The sequence below is a fragment of the Pan troglodytes genome, chromosome 7 (assembly GCF_028858775.2).
Source record: "Pan troglodytes isolate AG18354 chromosome 7, NHGRI_mPanTro3-v2.0_pri, whole genome shotgun sequence".
Lineage (NCBI taxonomy): Eukaryota > Metazoa > Chordata > Mammalia > Primates > Hominidae > Pan > Pan troglodytes.
The window spans coordinates 135,305,948-135,323,503 of NC_072405.2; the positions used below are offsets into that span (position 1 = coordinate 135,305,948).

The 17,556-nt window shown below is 40.5% G+C and overlaps 1 protein-coding gene across 8 annotated transcripts in view; it reads left to right on the forward strand.

Moving 5' to 3' along the window:
- Positions 1 to 16,394, forward strand: part of ZNF572 (zinc finger protein 572) — a 53,202-nt gene extending 36,808 nt beyond the window's left edge. For 4 of the 8 annotated variants that reach the window (XM_063816565.1, XM_016959842.4, XM_063816564.1 and 1 more), the window contains one exon: positions 493 to 3,543. In XM_063816565.1, the coding sequence (XP_063672635.1) occupies positions 493 to 1,997 (1,505 nt within the window). In that variant the 3' untranslated portion in view covers positions 1,998 to 3,543. Of the gene's footprint in view, positions 1 to 492; positions 3,544 to 15,022; positions 15,233 to 16,130 lie in introns of those variants that run through there. The other 4 variants (XR_010159338.1, XR_008536940.2, XR_002937750.3 and 1 more) reach the window with 2 other exon arrangements.
- Positions 16,395 to 17,556: the final 1,162 nt, after the last annotated feature.

The window sequence follows — 17,556 nt, forward strand, 5'->3', positions numbered from 1 at the left end:
AAGAAAATGAATAATATCTATTTCACATATATTTTAGAATTAGTGAGATACCATATCCAAAGCTATTTATTAATAGCCACTATTAATAAATAGTGGCTATTGTTATTTCTATAGCATTTGCTCAGATTTTAGCAAAGCTTTTGTCTAGTTTTTACCTGAGATGGTATCCTGTTCAATTTAACTTCTATTCACATCAATCCTGTTTTTTCTCTTAAGTCTTCTAGAACAAAACCTAATGCATTTATTTTTAGATTGATGTTCCCTTTGCCAATAATGATTCAAATAATTCATTATTGTTGTTGCTAGGTACAAAAAAAATCCACCTGCTTCTGGTAAACAGAGGAAAAGAAGTAAAACTGTCTTTAAAAACTTTTTTATATGAAATTATTTATGAGGTTTTACAGTGTTATTTCCTCTCTTCCACTGCAATTTAGAATTTACTTCTCTGGCAGAGATTTGGAATATGGTTAGAATATTTGTTTATTCTTGCAGGAGATGCAAGTATGAATAATTTGGAAACTGTTCACCACAATAATTCTAAGGCAGATAAAGAGAAACCTTCAGAATGGTCTAAAAGACATAGACCACAACATTATAAGCATGAGGATGCAAAAGAAATGCCACTGACATGGGTTCAAGATGAGATTTGGTATCATGATTCCTATGAGAGTGATGGCAAGTCAGAGAATTGGGGAAATTTTATAGCTAAAGAGGAGGAAAAACCCAGTCACCAGGAATGGGACCCAGGAGAACATACCAATGCCTGTGTCCAGCAGAATTCATCCTTTGTAGACAGACCCTATAAATGTTCCGAATGTTGGAAAAGCTTCAGTAATAGTTCTCATTTGCGTACTCACCAGAGGACCCACTCAGGAGAAAAGCCTTATAAATGCTCTGAGTGTGCAAAATGCTTTTGTAACAGTTCTCACCTGATTCAGCATCTAAGAATGCACACAGGAGAGAAGCCCTACCAGTGTGGTGAATGTGGGAAAAGCTTCAGCAATACCTCCCATCTTATTATCCATGAGAGAACTCACACGGGAGAGAAACCCTATAAATGTCCCGAGTGTGGGAAGAGATTCAGCAGCAGCTCTCACCTTATTCAGCATCACAGATCACATACAGGTGAAAAACCATATGAATGTTCTGTCTGCGGAAAAGGCTTCAGTCACAGCTATGTCCTAATAGAACATCAGAGGACTCACACTGGAGAAAAACCTTATAAGTGCCCTGATTGTGGGAAGAGTTTTAGTCAGAGTTCCAGCCTCATTCGCCACCAGCGGACACACACAGGTGAGAAGCCCTACAAATGTCTTGAGTGTGGAAAAAGCTTTGGTTGTAATTCTACTCTAATAAAACATCAGAGAATACATACAGGAGAAAAGCCTTATCAATGTCCAGAATGTGGGAAGAATTTTAGTCGTAGTTCAAACCTTATTACACACCAGAAGATGCACACAGGAGAGAAATCCTATGAAAGTTCTGAATATGAGGAAAGTTTGGGTCAGAACTGCAATGTGATAGAAGAATGCAGAATCCAGTTAGGAGAGAAACCATATAGATGTTGTGAATGTGGGAAGAGTTTTGGCCTTAGCTCCCATCTCATTAGACATCAGAGAACACATACAGGAGAAAAACCTTACAGATGTTCTGAGTGCTGGAAAACCTTCAGTCAGAGTTCCACCCTGGTGATTCACCAAAGGACACATACAGGAGAGAAACCTTATAAATGTCCTGATTGTGGTGAATGCTTCAGTCAGAGCTTTAACCTTATCAGGCACCGGAGGACCCACATAGGGGAAAAACCTTACAAATGTACCAGCTGTGAGAAATGCTTCAGCAGAAGTGCCTACCTCAGTCAGCATCGGAAAATTCACGTAGAAAAGCCTTTTGAGTCTCCCGACGTTGGGGATTTTCCTCATGAATGGACTTGGAAAAACTGTTCAGGGGAAATGCCCTTCATCCCTTCATTTTCCGTCTCAAATTCATCTTCCTGAGTCCCAAAGCCTGGTTGGTGATGGTTTTTTCTTCCTTGTTGGACCATGACAATTTAGGTATTCTGTGATTGTTGTGCTATAAAGTTTCTTTGATGTGTTTGTCAAAACATTTGGAAAAAGTCAACCTCCCAGTTTAAAGGATGGGAAGACCCCAATCACCAGGTTATTGGATCTGTCCAGTGAGAGATTCATCCACCAAGGATGAAGAAAGGAGGACTTTTAAAAATTTAAGGTAAGATAGTAATAGCTTCAAAAGAACACGTACAGAGTAATCCTGAGAGTAAGCAAAGGAACCATGAGAACCTGAAGCTAGAATTGCTATTGAATTACTTTATTTTCTCTTCCCTTATTGGGTAGAGATACATCATTACTGGCCTCAGGGGTTTACCCAAAGAAAGGGTATTTTTGAGCAAATAATGTGATTTCCTGGCTATTTTGTTGGGGCTTAAGAAGAGATTTTTTTTTCAAATGCATTTTTAGTCACTAAAAATTAACTGTCGTACCATCTAGAACTATACTGTCCAGTACCATAGCCTCTAGCCGTATTTAGCTATTTCTATTAAGATTAATTGAAATTTTAAATCCAGTTCCTCAGTCACACTAGCCACTTTCTAAGTGCTCAGTAGCTCTGTGTGACCAGCGGCTACTGTATTGGATATTATAGAAGGTTCTTTCATTCAAGATCATCATTCTTGACAGACCCATAAATATTTCCTATAAAGACTGTAGAAGTGTGTTCTGGAGGGTTTGCTCTCCAAAAGGAATTGTAATATAGAGTAGAATTGGGATAGAGTATTGAAGACACTGGGTTTAGAGATTGGATATTTTAATGATTGTGTGTTCTAATTCATGTGCTGCCAACTGAGTTATCTAGTGATACGACCTCACTGTCTTGACCAAAGCCAGAATAGAAGGCAGGATTCCTGAATTCTATCTTAAAATTTGTAATGAAGAGCCTTTTCCCTAAATTATCCCATTATGTAATTCTTGGTCAGCTCAAGAACTGGGTTCTTTTTCTAATAATTAACTCACTAAATCTGAGCCAGTGTCCAAGGACAGTTTGCCATTAAGGAGTACTGAGACTTCTTAGCTTTGGTACTGACAGTTTTCTTTCGCCTCTTGACATAATTGGTATATGGATCTGATAACTGAGGTCCCATCTTCCCTACTCATTCCTATGGGAATGATGCTTTGGAAATTATTAGATATATCCTATTCCCTTCCTCCCATTTTTTTCCTGCTAGTGCAAAAGGTAGATGAGTAGGAAGATTAGGACTCCTGAGTTGCCCATGATTTCATCTAATTTTTGGATTCAGAATGTATTTTATGAATAATATGCTGAGATGCATATTAGGAATGTGAAGCCAGAATGGGTCAGTTGTAGCTGCTGCAAAGTTCTGTAGCTGATGGTCATTTAATTGCATGGGGATTATTTTATCTTTCATGATTGTGGTGCACCTGATGCTGGCCGGGTATTTGTGTGTTTTTGTATTGTTATTTGATTACAAAAATAAAGCAAAAACTAACAAATAAAGGTATTGAAGAATTTGGGGGAAATTTTCTGCTTTCAAAAAAGGGGAAAACATTAGGCATTACTGGCTTTTTATTTTTATTTTTTTCTTATTCGTTAATTTTTTTTTTTTTTTTTTTTTTGAGACGGAGTCTCACTCTGTCGCCCAGGCTGGAGTGCAGTAGTGCGATCTTGGCTCACTGCAAGCTCTGCCTCCCGGGTTCATGCCATTCTCCTGCCTCAGCCTCCCGAGTAGCTGGGACTACAGGCGCCTGCCACCATGCCTAGCTAATTTTTTGTATTTTTAGTAGAGATGGGGTTTCACCGTGTTAGCCAGGATGGTCTCGATCTCCTGACCTCATGATCCAGCTGCCTTGGCCTCCCAAAGTGTTGGGATTACAGGCGTGAGCCACTGCGCCCGGCCCTTATTAATTTTTTTAAGAGATAAGGTCTCACACTCTCACCCAGACTGTAGTGCACTAGCACCATCATAGCTGACTGCAGCCTCAGACCCCTGGGCTCAAGGGATCTTCCTATCTCCGCCTCCTGAGTAGCTAGGACTACAAGCACATGCCACTGCAGCCAGCTAATTTTAAAATTTTTGTAGAGACAGGGTCTTGCTACATTGCCCAGGCTGGTCTTGAACTCCTGGCTTCAAGCAGTTCTCCTCCCTCAGCCTCCCAAGCTGCTGAGATTACAGGTGTGAGCCACCACACCTGGCCCATTATTGGCTTTTGTGTGACCTCACCTGAGTATTTTTCTATCTTTGTATGTTATCTAGTATTGCCCAAATTTTCTTAAATTGTAATATTTCAGGACAAGTTTTTATGGTAACAGTTTGATTAATGCTTGATAACTAAGGAATTATCAACTTAGGAGTTGGCTGATAAACTTAGGAGTTTGCTGTTGAGGCTGAAATTCAGTTACAAGGCAGCAGTGATTGGGGTGATACAAAATCAATGCTCTGTGGTAGGTAACCACTCTGAGCCTCAGTTCCCTCATCTGTAAAGCAGAAATAATGCCTACCTTACAGGGTTACCATAAACATTAAATGAATGTTTGCAAAGCATATAGCACAGTGCTTAAACATAGCAGGGTATCAATAAATGATAATTAGTTGCTGCTATTATTATTAATTGAAACAAACTGAAAAAAAATTGTTATCCACATGTTTTAAAAATAGGAAGTAGTAGTACAGCCCCAAATGATCTTACTTGTAGATTCTTTATGATCAACTTCAGGAATTTTAAGGGATAAAATATTGGAAAAGCACAGGACTATATTGTTTGCAGACTGTCTAAAACACTTTTATTCACTTTGTAAGCAGCTATAACAAAGAAACAGGAAATTTTACTAAATTTTCTTTTTATTCATGAAACAAAGGATTTGGTTTAACTTGGGAAAGAACAAAGTCGCAAGTTCAATTTAAGTTAATTTGCATCTGAAGAGATTAATAACAGGTACAATTTATGTCCTGTCACCATCACCTATACAATGTACTATGATGGCTGGCAATATATAAAACCTATTTCACAAACCTTGATGTCTACCAGAATAAAGATGTTCATATCTTAGATGGGTTAAGATGGGCTCCATTAGTAGAAAAATTTGGCAAAAATCCTTGTCTCTTTGGATTGAAAATGAGGAAAACAAGAGATTTGTACCTTATGATGGAGAAGATAACATAGTCAAATGTAATATGTGATACTTTTATCTCAGTTTCATTAATCAGCAAGTAGGCTCTTTGTTTAGCTACATGAGAAAGAAATTCTATATTCTCTATTTTTCTTGCTAGCATAAAGGACTCAGCATGTGAATAAAGAAAGCATTCTTTATGAGTGATTTATTTCATAGTTTCTTTTTAATTAAATAGAAGAGACCTATAATGTATATTTTTCCTACTCAAAGAAGGAGCTCATATATATTTTCCATACCATAGCATAGGGAGAGCCATGTCAATGCATGTACTCACAACTATAGGAGGGAACTCACTCCCTAACTGCTGTACAGCCTACCAGAGGGCATGTAAGCATAAGTCTCTATTGTAATTAAGGTAAAGTCTTAATCCCATCATCCCAAGTCATCCAAGTGGGGTCTACCAAATGGGCCTTCTCCTTAGTGCTGTAGAAGTTTCTTCACTGATGGTGAGAGGTAGTGGAGTACAGCGGTACTGTGACTATTGCCCTTTATATGTTAATCTGACACATTGATCTCAGCCAGTCTCATTTTCTGAAATCATGGTGTTTTAGTATCTTTAGTGTTGCCATAACAGAATACCTTAGCTGGGTAATTTATAAAGAAAAGAGGTTTATTTGGCTGATGATTCTGATGGCTGGAAAGTCCAAGAGCATGGGACCAGCATCTGCTTGCTTCTGGTGAGGGCTTCTGTGCTGTGTCATAACATGGCAGAAGGTCAAGGGTGAAGGGAGCACGTGCAAAGGGGCAGAACATGAGAGTTGTAATCACTTCATAACAGCTCGCTCTCAGAAACTAATCCTGTCTCATGGGAGAGAGAGGTCTCACGTGAGAGACAGAGGTCACTCACTGACAAGAATTGTAGAAGAATTGGCAGCACGCTGCCCATATGAGCAGAGGGAACGCCCGTGACTCAGATGCCTCCCATTAGGCCCTACTTCTTAAAGGTACCACCTCCCAACATTGCTGCACTGGGAATTAAGGTCCCAACATGAGTTTTGGTGGGAACACTCAACTCATAGCATTTGGTAACAACAAGACTGTCGTTACAGTAGTCCCCCCTTATCCAAGGTTTTGCTTTCTGGGGTTTTAGTTGCCCTTGGTCAACCATGGTCTGAAAATATTACATCACTACTCTTGCCCTTTGGGGCCTTTATTCAGTAAGGTAAGGATTATTTGAAGATAAGCGTTGTGATACCACAACAGTAGATGTGATAACTGAGATGGCTACTAAGTGATTTATAGCAATCCAGGCCAGAAATGGTGGGACAGTGAGACATTTTGTCATGCTACTCAGAACAGCAGGCAGTTTAAAACTTAGAAATTATTTCTGGAGTTTTCTATTTACATCACAATGCCTACATCATTTATTTCATTTCATATCATCATGAAGCCATTGTACTATTTCATCATCACCTCAAGAAGAAAGGTAAGTACGGTACAATAAGATATTTTGAGAGAGAGGCCACATTCACATAACTTTATTACAGTATATTGTTATAATTGTTCTATTTAGTTACTGTTAATCTCTTACTGTACCTCATTTATAAATTAAATGTATCATATCATTTAATTTATGTGATAAAATTAAACTTTATCATACATAAACTTTATGTATGGAAAAAACTTAGTACGTATAGGGTTCAGTACTGTCCTTGGTTTCAGGCATCTACCAGAAATCTTCGAATGTGTCCCCAGCAGATAAGGGGGACTACTATGCTTTTTAAAATTCTGTATTTGATTTAACGTATTTATTTCTCCTTTCAAGCAGTATAACCATTCATTCAACAAAAATTTATTTGATGCCTAACATGTATTTAGCAGAGGTCATGTGACAACGGGAGGGGCAAATGTGAGGACAATGCAGTTGTAGGAAAACATGCAGCTTTTTGCTTGGCTACTTTCTCCTTGGCAGCTCTGGAACTACACTTACTCTACTGAATCCTTCATCTTCAAACTTAACAGATGATCTGAAAAGCTAGAGATAACAATAGATTAAAGTGGGTTATGTTTGCTCTGTGAAAATGCAAGCTCTCCGAAGTTTGACACAGTGCTTTGCACATAGTTGTGCTTAATAGTTATTGAGTGGGTGTCATATGCTTATGTGTTTTATGCTAATGTCTAAGCGTATGCCCTTCCAGGATATGGATCCATTTTTGTGACTGAATGGATCAAGCCTTAAGCCTTGATCCTTTGTAACCCTTAAGCCTAACACAGAGCCTGGCATATGAAGTGTTTATGGGTTTTGGTTGAGGGGTTTTCACCAGTGAATAAAGTCTACTGGATTAGATTGTATAATCTCAATGTCTCCTTGGGCTGGTTTGTAAATGAAAGTTGCTGTGATAGGAGGCTGGGTGTATCCTCACACTAACCTTAGAGGACATTTAAAAAGTGTCCTGGCCGGGCGCAATGGCTCATGTCTGTAATCCCAACACTTTGGGAGGCCGAGGCAGGCGGATCACTTGAGGTCAGGAGTTCAAGACCAACCTGGCCAACATGGTGAAACTCCATCTCTTCTAAAAATAATTAAAAAAATTAGCTGGGCATGGTGGTGTTGCCTGTAGTACCAGCTACTCGGGAGGCTGAGGCAGGAGAATTGCTTGAACCCAGGAGGCGGAGGTTGCAGTGAGCCAAGATCGCACCACTGCATTCCAGCCTGGGTGACAGAGCAAGACCTTTCTCTAAATAAATAAATAAATAAATAAATAAATAAATAAATAAATAAATAAAAAGTGTCCTGATAATTCACTACCCTGAGCTTCAGATTGGACTCTATAGGACGAGTTTAAAACTTGTTTCAAATTTAAATTTCAGTCACTTTCTAGCTTTGTATTTTGTACTTACCTTGTAGATTTGGTAAGCAGTGAATGAGGTGAACTTGGCATATCATAGGTGTTAAGGAAATACTTTTTTCCTTTTCTCTCCACCTCATTTGCTCATAATTTTGCCAGAGATAGACTTCAGGGACAGAAATGTTTAATCATTTGTTGGATGGATTATTTCTAGGTTTCTAAAATAGAGACATTAATAACGCTTAGCTCATGGGTTTATTGTGAGGATCAGTGAGATGATGTATGTAAAGTGCTCAGTGTTCCTGATACTTAGTCATCACTCAGTATTAACTGTTACTACCATTGTTATCATCAAAGGTGGCTCCAGACCAGCATGGGTCTTTGGATCGTCTTTGAAGTTAGCCTCAGAGATATGACTGTCCCCTGAGGCCACTAAAATAGTTCAATCTTTTTATTATTATTTATGCCATGAGTAGGAAGGGCCATGAATAAGAGTGTGGGGACATGAATAATAGCAAGCTGTTCAGGAGGCTGATAATGTAGCACATCATTTTTATAATATGGCAGCCAGTTGAGCAACTGCTGCATTTTCTGTTTAAAAATTATTCCCAGCTGGGTGTGGTGGCTTATGCTTATAATCCCAGCACTTTGTGGGATGCAGAGGTGGGAAGATCACTTGAGCCCAGGAGTTGGAGACCATCCTGGGCACCATAGTGGGACCCTGTCTCTACAGAAATTAAAGTTAAAAAAAAATACCCTACCTGTCACTCCTCTATCTCTTTCATTTCTATTTTGTTCTCGTTTACCTCTTTCTGGCCCTAACCTCTGCCTCATCTGTCCATATGCCAACCCAAATTTAAGATTTTTTCTTTTTAAGAGACAGGGTCTTGCTCTGTCATCCAGGCTGGAGTGCAGTGGTGCGATCATGGCCCACTGTAACCTTGAACTCCTGGGCTCAAATGAGCTTTTTCCTACCATTTAATTTGTTCCTCATCCTTTCCTCTCATCACCCTCCCCTCTACCCCTGCTATGGGGTTGGAATCAAGTCAAAGCTGAGGATGGTGCAAGTGTTGGGGTTAATTAGAAGGATACAGATGGAAACAGAATGCCAGGCAATCATGACATAGTGCGCCTGTAGCCGCTTCCAAGCAGAGGCGGCTTGTGGGCGCTAAGACAGCCAGGTTTCTGATGTAACATTGCTTGACTCTGGTAAACTCAGTACATATTCTAGAATTTGACAGGTTGAGGGATGGAATGAAAGCTTGATTGAGAAATGAACATTATTAATTTTGAGCCTTACTAAGTCATGGATAAATGTTCACATTAAAAACATATTAGTTCATTAGACTGATAGACAAAGGTGAAAGATTTTCCCCCTTAACATTGCTTTTTTCTGATTAAAGTAATACTTACTAATTGTAAAATATACAAAGAAGTATAAATTAGGAAATACACTTAAGTATGAAGGCCAGAATTAAAATGACCCATAATCATTTTTTCCAGAGATTACTTACCTTGAAAATGCTGAGGTCTTTCCCAGTAACCTCTTTTCTAAGCATGTATATGAATAAATATTTAAAATTGGATTATATGGAGTGTATGTGTGAGTGTGTGTGTGTGAGTGTAGCATTGTGTCTTATTTTTTTCTTAATATTGCATCATTTGTCATTTTACTTGTTTTAAAATTGTTAGGAAGCTTTTAGTGGCTTCATAATATACTGAACGGTTGTGTCATAACAATGTAATTGTTTTAATGTAGGATATTTATATTGTTTCTACTTGTTTGCTATTAAAAATAACACTGGCCAGGCACGGTGGCTCACGCTTGCAATTCCAGCACTTTGGGAGGCTGAGGTGAGTGGATCACCTGAGGTCAGGAGTTCGAGACTGGCCTGGCCAACATGGTGAAACCCCATCTCTACTAAAAATACAAAAATTAGCTGGGTGTGGTGGCATGTGCACCTGTAATCCCAGCTACTCGGGAGGCTGAGGCAGGAGAATCGCTTGACCCTGGGAGGTGGAGGTTGCAGTGAGCCAAGATCATGCCACTGCAATCCAGCCTGGGGACTCCGTCTAAAAAACAAAACAACAACAACAAAAAACCACTGCTGTGCTGGGCACCATGGCTCACACTTGTAATCCCAGCACTTTTGGAATCTGAGACAGGAGGATTACTTGAGGCCAGGAGTTCAAGACCATCCTGGGCCACATAGTGAGACCCTATATCTACAAAAAATTTTTAAAAATTAGCTGGGCATGGTGATGTGGCTATGGTTCCAACTACTCAGGAGGCTGAGGTGGGTGGATTGCTTGAGCCTAGGAGGTCCAGACTGCAGTGAGCCATGATTATGCCATGGTACTCCAGCCTGAGCAACAGTGAGACCCTGTCTCAAAAAAGTAAAAATAAAAATACTGCTTTGAACAGGCTGTTTTTAGATGCTGTTTTGTTTTACTGTTGTGGTTGTGATTGTTTGGTCTTGCTTTTATGCTTTTTTAAAAAAATATATAAATCTTAAAGTACATGTCTAATTATTTCCTTAGCATAAATTTCTAAAAGTGAGATTATTGAATCAGTGGGCATAAATGATTTTAAAGGCATTTTGTTTAATTGCTCTCCAGAAATTATATCAGTTTAAAGTATCCCAGTGGAAGAATTTTCTTAAACACCTTTTTTGGGGGACAAAGAAGAACAAATAATATGTAAATAGATCATATATTATTATAATTCAAGGCCAACACATTAATATGATGAAAACCTTCTCTTGAGATTTTGTTTTGTTTTGTTTTTGAGACAGGGTCTTGCTTTGTTGCCTAGGCTGTACAGTACACTGGTGTAGTCACGGCTCTCTGCAGCCTTGACTCCCAGGCTCAAGCAATCCTTCCACCTCAGCCTCCCAAGTAGCTAGGACTACAGGCACACCACCTTGCCCTGCTATTTTTTTTACTTTTATTTTGTAGAGATGGGGTCTTGTATGTTGCCCAAGCTGGTTTTGAACTCCTGGCTCAAGTGATCCTCCTGCCTTGGCCTCCCAAAGTTCTGGGATTACAGGCATGAGCCACTGCACCTTGCCTGAGATGGTTTTTATAAGATAATCTTGTTCCTCCTCTCCTGGTCTTAGGATCAACTGAGATTCACCTTGGGTTGAATCATTTTAAGAATTACTTTGACTTTTCCTTTTGCTGCCCTAGGCATAATTTCAAGGGACATCTTCAGGAGCTGCTTTAAGAACTAGGGAAATAAGCTGAGGTTTTGGTACCAGGAGTACTTCCAGAGGAACAGAATTTTAAGGGTGGATTTTCGTAACTTGTTTTGGGGTTTCTGGAATTGGCTCTTTAATCTGATTAGAGCTAAAAATGCTAAAGACTTTCTACTTCTAATAGTACAGACAGCACTGATAGTCCATGGCTGAGTTGTTTATAGAGATACGCAAAATAAATGCATGTGACACTCCTAATTCACCACTTACAAGAAGCAATGCACTTGGTGATTCTGTACATGATACTTTAGGATGTTTGTGGAAAATCAAGAAACATAATGACATTAGTTGGTTGCTACTAATATTGCTGGGCAAAGTAATGAAAGAAAAGGATGAGCTCAGGGATTTGAATTCTCAGCTCCAGGTATACATAAATAGTCTCAAAACTTCTAAGTGTTCCCTGAAGGAGAATCTTCTCCCCAGTAGCCTTTGGGTTGAAATTACTGAAAACCAAACGCAAGCCCTGATCATGCAACTAGCTTACCTACGAAGAAAGGTGCACTCAGCCTCACAGGATGTTTACTGTTAAAGTGAGAGCATTGATTGGGAAAGAATGGGAATAATTGGATTCCAAGGTGGCAGGGTCCAAGTGGCAAAACTCAACTGCCAAAGGCAAGGTGGGCATAGTTATCATAATGAGCAAACAGCAGAGGCAATCCAACAATCAGAATAATCTGACTCATGTAGACATTTGGCTTTGGCTAATTAATCTTGATGTTCCTAGAAGTGAAATAGATGGAAAGCTTACTATATTCTTAAGTAGAAAACTTCCAGGTCAAGTGAACAAAAGTCTAACTCAAATATTAAAAACAGATCATCATGGCCACTCAATTTCCACACTTGAGCCAGTTTACAGACCCAGAACCCCTTGAATAAAGGGTACCCTACCCTTCATTTGGGTATACTACCAAACCTTTATACTGTTTATACCTCCGGCCTTTTACTAGGGTAACGGCGCATTGGGGAAAGAGAAATAATCAGAACTTTAAGGTAACTACTGACAACTGGCTCTGAACTGACATTGATTCCAGGAGACCCAAAATATGGTGGCCGTCCAGTCAGAGTAGCAGCTTATAGAGGTCAGGTGATCAGTGGAGTGTTAGCTCAGGTTTGACTTACAGTGGGTCCAGTGAGTCCCCAAACCATCCTGTGGTCACTTCCCCAGTTCCAGAATTCCTAGTTGGAATACACATACTTAGCATACTGAGCAGAATTTCCACATTGGTTGCCTCACCTGTGGAGTGAGGGATATTATGATTGGAAAGGCCAAATGGAAGCCATTAGAGCTGCGTCTACCTGGGAAAATAGTAAATAAGAAATCGTATCACATCTTTGGAGGGATTTCAGAGATTACTGCCACCATGAAGGACTTGAAAGATGCAGAGGTGGTAGTTCCCTGCCCATTCTTATTCAACTCTCTGCCCTGTGTAGAAGACAGGATCTTGGGGAATACAGCGGATTACTGTAAGCTTAACCAAGTGGTGACTCCAATTGCAGCTGCTGTACCAGATGTGGTTTCATTGCTTGAGCAAATTAACACATCCCTTGGTACCTGGTATGCAGCTACTGATGTAGCAAATGCATTTTTCTCCATACCTGTCCATAAGGGCCAGCAAAATACCTTCACTGTCCTGCCTCAGGTGTATATCAAGTCTCCAGCTCTGTGTCATAATTTAGTTTACAGAGATCTTGATTGCCTTTCCCTTCCACAAGATACCACACTGGTCCATTACATTGATGACATTAAGCTGATTGTACCCAGTGAGTAAGAAGTAGCAACCACTCTGGACTTACTGGTAAGACATTTGTGTGTCAGAGGGTGGGATATGAATCCAACCCTCAGTGAAATTTCTAGGGGTCCAGTAGTGTGGGGCCTGTCGAGATATCCCTTCTAAGGTAAAGTTCTTGCATCTGGCCCCTCCTATAAACAGGAAACAATGCCTAGTGGGCCTATTTGGATTTTGGAAGGAACATGTTCCTCACTTGGGTGTGTTGCTTTGATCCATTTACTGAGTGACTAGAAAAGCTTCTAGATTCAAGAGGGGCTGCAACAGATCCCTGGCTATTATGCAAGCTGCACTGCCACTTGGGCCGTATGATCCAGCTGATTCAATGGTACTTAAGATGTCAGTGGCTGATAGGGATGCTGTTTGGAGCCTTTGGCAGGACCCCATTGGTGAATCACAGTGGAGGCCTTTAGGATTTTGGAGCAAGGCCCTGCTATCATCCACAGATAACTACCCTCCTTTTGAAAGGTAGCTCTTGGCCTGCTACTGGACCTTAGCAGAAACTAAATGGTTGATCATGGGCCACCAAGTTACGATGTGACCTGAACTGCCTATCATGAATGGGGTGTTATCTAACCCACCAAGCCATAAAGTTGGGTGTGTACAGCAGCACTCCATCATCAAATGGAAGTAGGGTATTGATCAGCCTGAGCAGGTCCCGAAGGCAAGAGATTCCATGAGGAAGGGACTCAAATGCCTATGTTACCTGCTGCTACACTCTCTCTCTTCTCTCTCCCAGCCTGCACCTTTGGCCTCATGGGGATGACTCTATGATCAGTTGACAGAGGAAGAGAATACTAGGGCCTAGTTTTCAGATGGTTCTTCGTATATGCAAGTACCACCAGAAAGTGGACAGCTACAGCACTGCAGCCCCTTTCTAGAACATCCCTGAAGGAAGGTAGTGAAGGGAAATCCTCCTGTGAACAGAATTTCAGTCAGTGCACCTTGTTGTGCACTTTGCTTGGAAGGAGAAATGGCCAGATGTGTGATGACATGCTGATTCATGGGCGATAGCCAATAGTTTGACTGAATGGTCAAGAACTTGGAAGGAACATGATTGGAAAACTGGTGACAAAGGAATTTGGGGAAGAGGTTTTGTGGATAGACCTCTCTGAGTGAGCAAAAGATGTGATGATATTTGTGTGCCATATGAATGCTCACCAAAGGATGACCACCTCAGCAGAGGAGAATTTTAATAAGTGAATAGAATGACCTGTTCTGTGGATAGCAGTAGACCTCTTTCCTTAGCCACCCCATCATTGCCCAAAGGGCTCATAAGCAAAGTGGCCATGGTGGCAGGGATAGTGTTTATGCATGGACTCAGCAACACAGACCCCCACTTACCAAGGCCAACCTGGCTACAGCCACTTCTGAGTGTCCATTCTGCCAGCAAGAGACCAACACTGAGCTCCTGATATGGCACCATTCCCCAGGGTGATCAGTTATCTGGTGGCAGGTTGATTACAGTGGACTGCTTCCATCACGGAAGGGACAGCCATATGTCTTTACTGGAATAGACAGTTACTCTAGATATGGATTTGTCTTCCTTTCATGCAAGGCTTCTGCCAAAACTCCATCCATGGACTTACCAAATGCCTTATTCACCATCATGTTATTCCACACAGCATTGCTTCTGACCAAGGAACTCACTTCACAGCCAAAGAAGTGTGGCAATGGGCGCATGCTCATAGAATTAATTGGTTTTACCTTGTTTCCCATCATCCTGAAGCAGCTGGCTTAATAGAATGGCAGAATGACCTTCTGAAGTCACAGTTACAGTGCTAGCTAGGTGACGATACTTTGCAGGACTGGAACAAGGTTCTTTAGAAGGCCGTATATGCTCTGAATCAGCATCCAATATATTATACTATTTCTCCCATAGCCAGGACTCATGCGTCCAGCAATCAAGGGGTGAAAATGGGAGTGGCACCACTCACCATTGCCCCTAGTGACCCACTAGCAAAATGTTTGTTTTCTGTTCCAGTGACATGTTCTGCTGGCCTAGAGGCATTAGTTCCAGAGGGAGGAATACTTTTACCAGCAGACACAACAATGATTTCATTGAACTGGAAGTTTAAAACTGCCACCGGGCCAACTTGGACTCCACACAGGCTAAGAAAGGAGTTAAGGTGTTGGCTGAGGTGATTGATCTGTACTACCAAGGGTGAAATTGGACTATTACTCCACAATAGAGGTAAGGAAGAGTTTGTCTGAAATACAGGAAGTCCCTTAGTTTTACCATGCCTTATGATTAAGGTCAATGGGAAACTATTATACAGTAACTGAATCTAGGCAGGACTATGAATGGCCCAGACCCTTTAGGAATGAAGGCTTATGTCACCCCACCAGGTAGAGAACCACAACCAGCTGAGGTGCTTGCTGAACTTGAAGGCAAATGGAATACAGCATATACAATAGAAGAAAGTAGTTATAAATACCAGCTGTACCCACATGACCAGTTAACAGAATTGAGGACTGTAATTGTCATGACTATTTCCTCCCTATTTTGTTAAGAATACCTTCATCCATAGATACATACATCTTAAACAGATATTTGTTGTCTTTCCTCTCTTATTCATTTAGCATTAACATAAAATTTATTGACTTTTAGTGTTTAAGTATTGTTAATTTTACATCACAGTATTTAAGTTATGGGATATCAGGAGAAGAGTAAACATCACTAAAGAAGTTCACCTTCTCTTCTGGGGATGGGATTTGTGCGTTTTCGGTTGTACACAGGATAGTTTTATCATGTTAGGTGGAATTATGACCTTTTTATTGTTTTTATTTGGAGATGAAGTATGGTTTAAGGAGATGTGTATGGGTGATAGTTTAACAAGGGGTGGACTTGCGACGGTTAATTTTAGGTGTCAACTTAACTGGATTAAGGGATGCCTAGATGGCTAGGGAAACATTATGTCTGGATGGGTCTGTGAGGGTGTTTCCAGAGGAGACTGATACAAGAGTCAGTGGACTGAGAGAGGAAGACCTGTCCTCAATACGGGCAGGCACCATCCAGGTAGCTAGGGGCCAGCTGGGACAAAGGGGGAAGATGGGAGACCCTTGTTCTCTGCTCTCTGTCTGCCTTCCAGATCTGGATGCCTGTTCTTCTCCTGCGCTTGGACATCAGACTCCAGGTTCTTTGGCTTTTGGACCCTGGGACTTGCACCAGGGTCCTCCCAGGATTGTCAGGCTTTTGTTCTCAAACTGTTCTCAAGCTGCATCATCTGAAGCTTCCAGACTAAGCCATGCTACTACTGGCTTTGCTGATGCTCCAGCCTGCACGTGGCCTATGGTGGGACTTCATCTCTGTGGCAGTGTGAGCCAATTTTCCCTAATAAATTCCCTTCCATATATCCTGTTGCTTCTGTCTCTCTGGAGAACCCTTACTGATTCAGGTGAATTCCTAGAAGTGGGATTATTGAATCAAAGGGTATACATTGTTTTCAAGGCATATTGCTTAATTACTTTCAGAAATTTTATCAATTTAAATTACCCCAGTGAAGTAATTTTGTTAAATCCTTTTGGGGGGAGGGGGAGAACAACAACTAATAGGTAAATACATTACATATTATTGGAATTCATGGCCAATATATCAATATGATGAAAACCTTCTTTTAAGGCAGATTTTTTAGTTAATCTTTTTCCTCCTCCTCACTCCCCTTCTCCTTGGCTTAGGATCAGCTGAGATTCACCTTGCGTTGAATCATTTTTATAATTACTCTAGCTTTTTCTTTTTCTCGGCACAATTCCAGTGGATATCACTAGGATGTGCTCCAAGAACTAGGGAAATGAGCCAAGGCTCAAAGCCTGAAGTGCCAAGAGGAAGAATGCTTGAGGAAGAGGCTGCCTAGTTCAATATATATTGCCACCCAGTTCAGAAAATGAAGTGCACTCCAAATCTAGCAGACTAGGTTCAACTCTGATTTAGCAAATGAATATTTTCTAGTTTTTAAAATTGACATTGTGAAAGTTGAGTGTATCAAATGGAGTCAGTCTTGTCATTACCAACTAAAATGGAGTCCAGAGGTCATACGAAAGGGCACCCAGTTCCCATACACCTGTTCCATAAACTATTTTTGCAATTCAACAAAAAACCCGCAGAGACCTACCTGTGGCTTTAAGATTATGTCTTACCTGGTAACTGCTGCTACTTCATCAAGCAGAACTTGCCAGTTCCTGCTGGCACCAATGAACTTTCTTTCAAAACAGTGTACCTTCCTCACTTTCCCAATAAAACCTCAGCCTTTCCCTTTGTTCTTTGGACACACCCAGGTGCTGCCCAGGTCTGGGTGTCCTGAATTGCAATTCCTGCATTTTCCCAAATAAACTCTTTCTTAGAGATTGACCTTTATATATTATTAACAATATTGAGGAAAAAAACAGAATGGACACTTATAGAAAGATATCAAATAAGACTGCTCAGAAGAATAGAACCTTCATCTTTCCAATCATACTGCCATCAAGAGTGAAAAACTTATTTTGTTGGCTGTATACTTAGTGTTTTAGTAAGGAGAA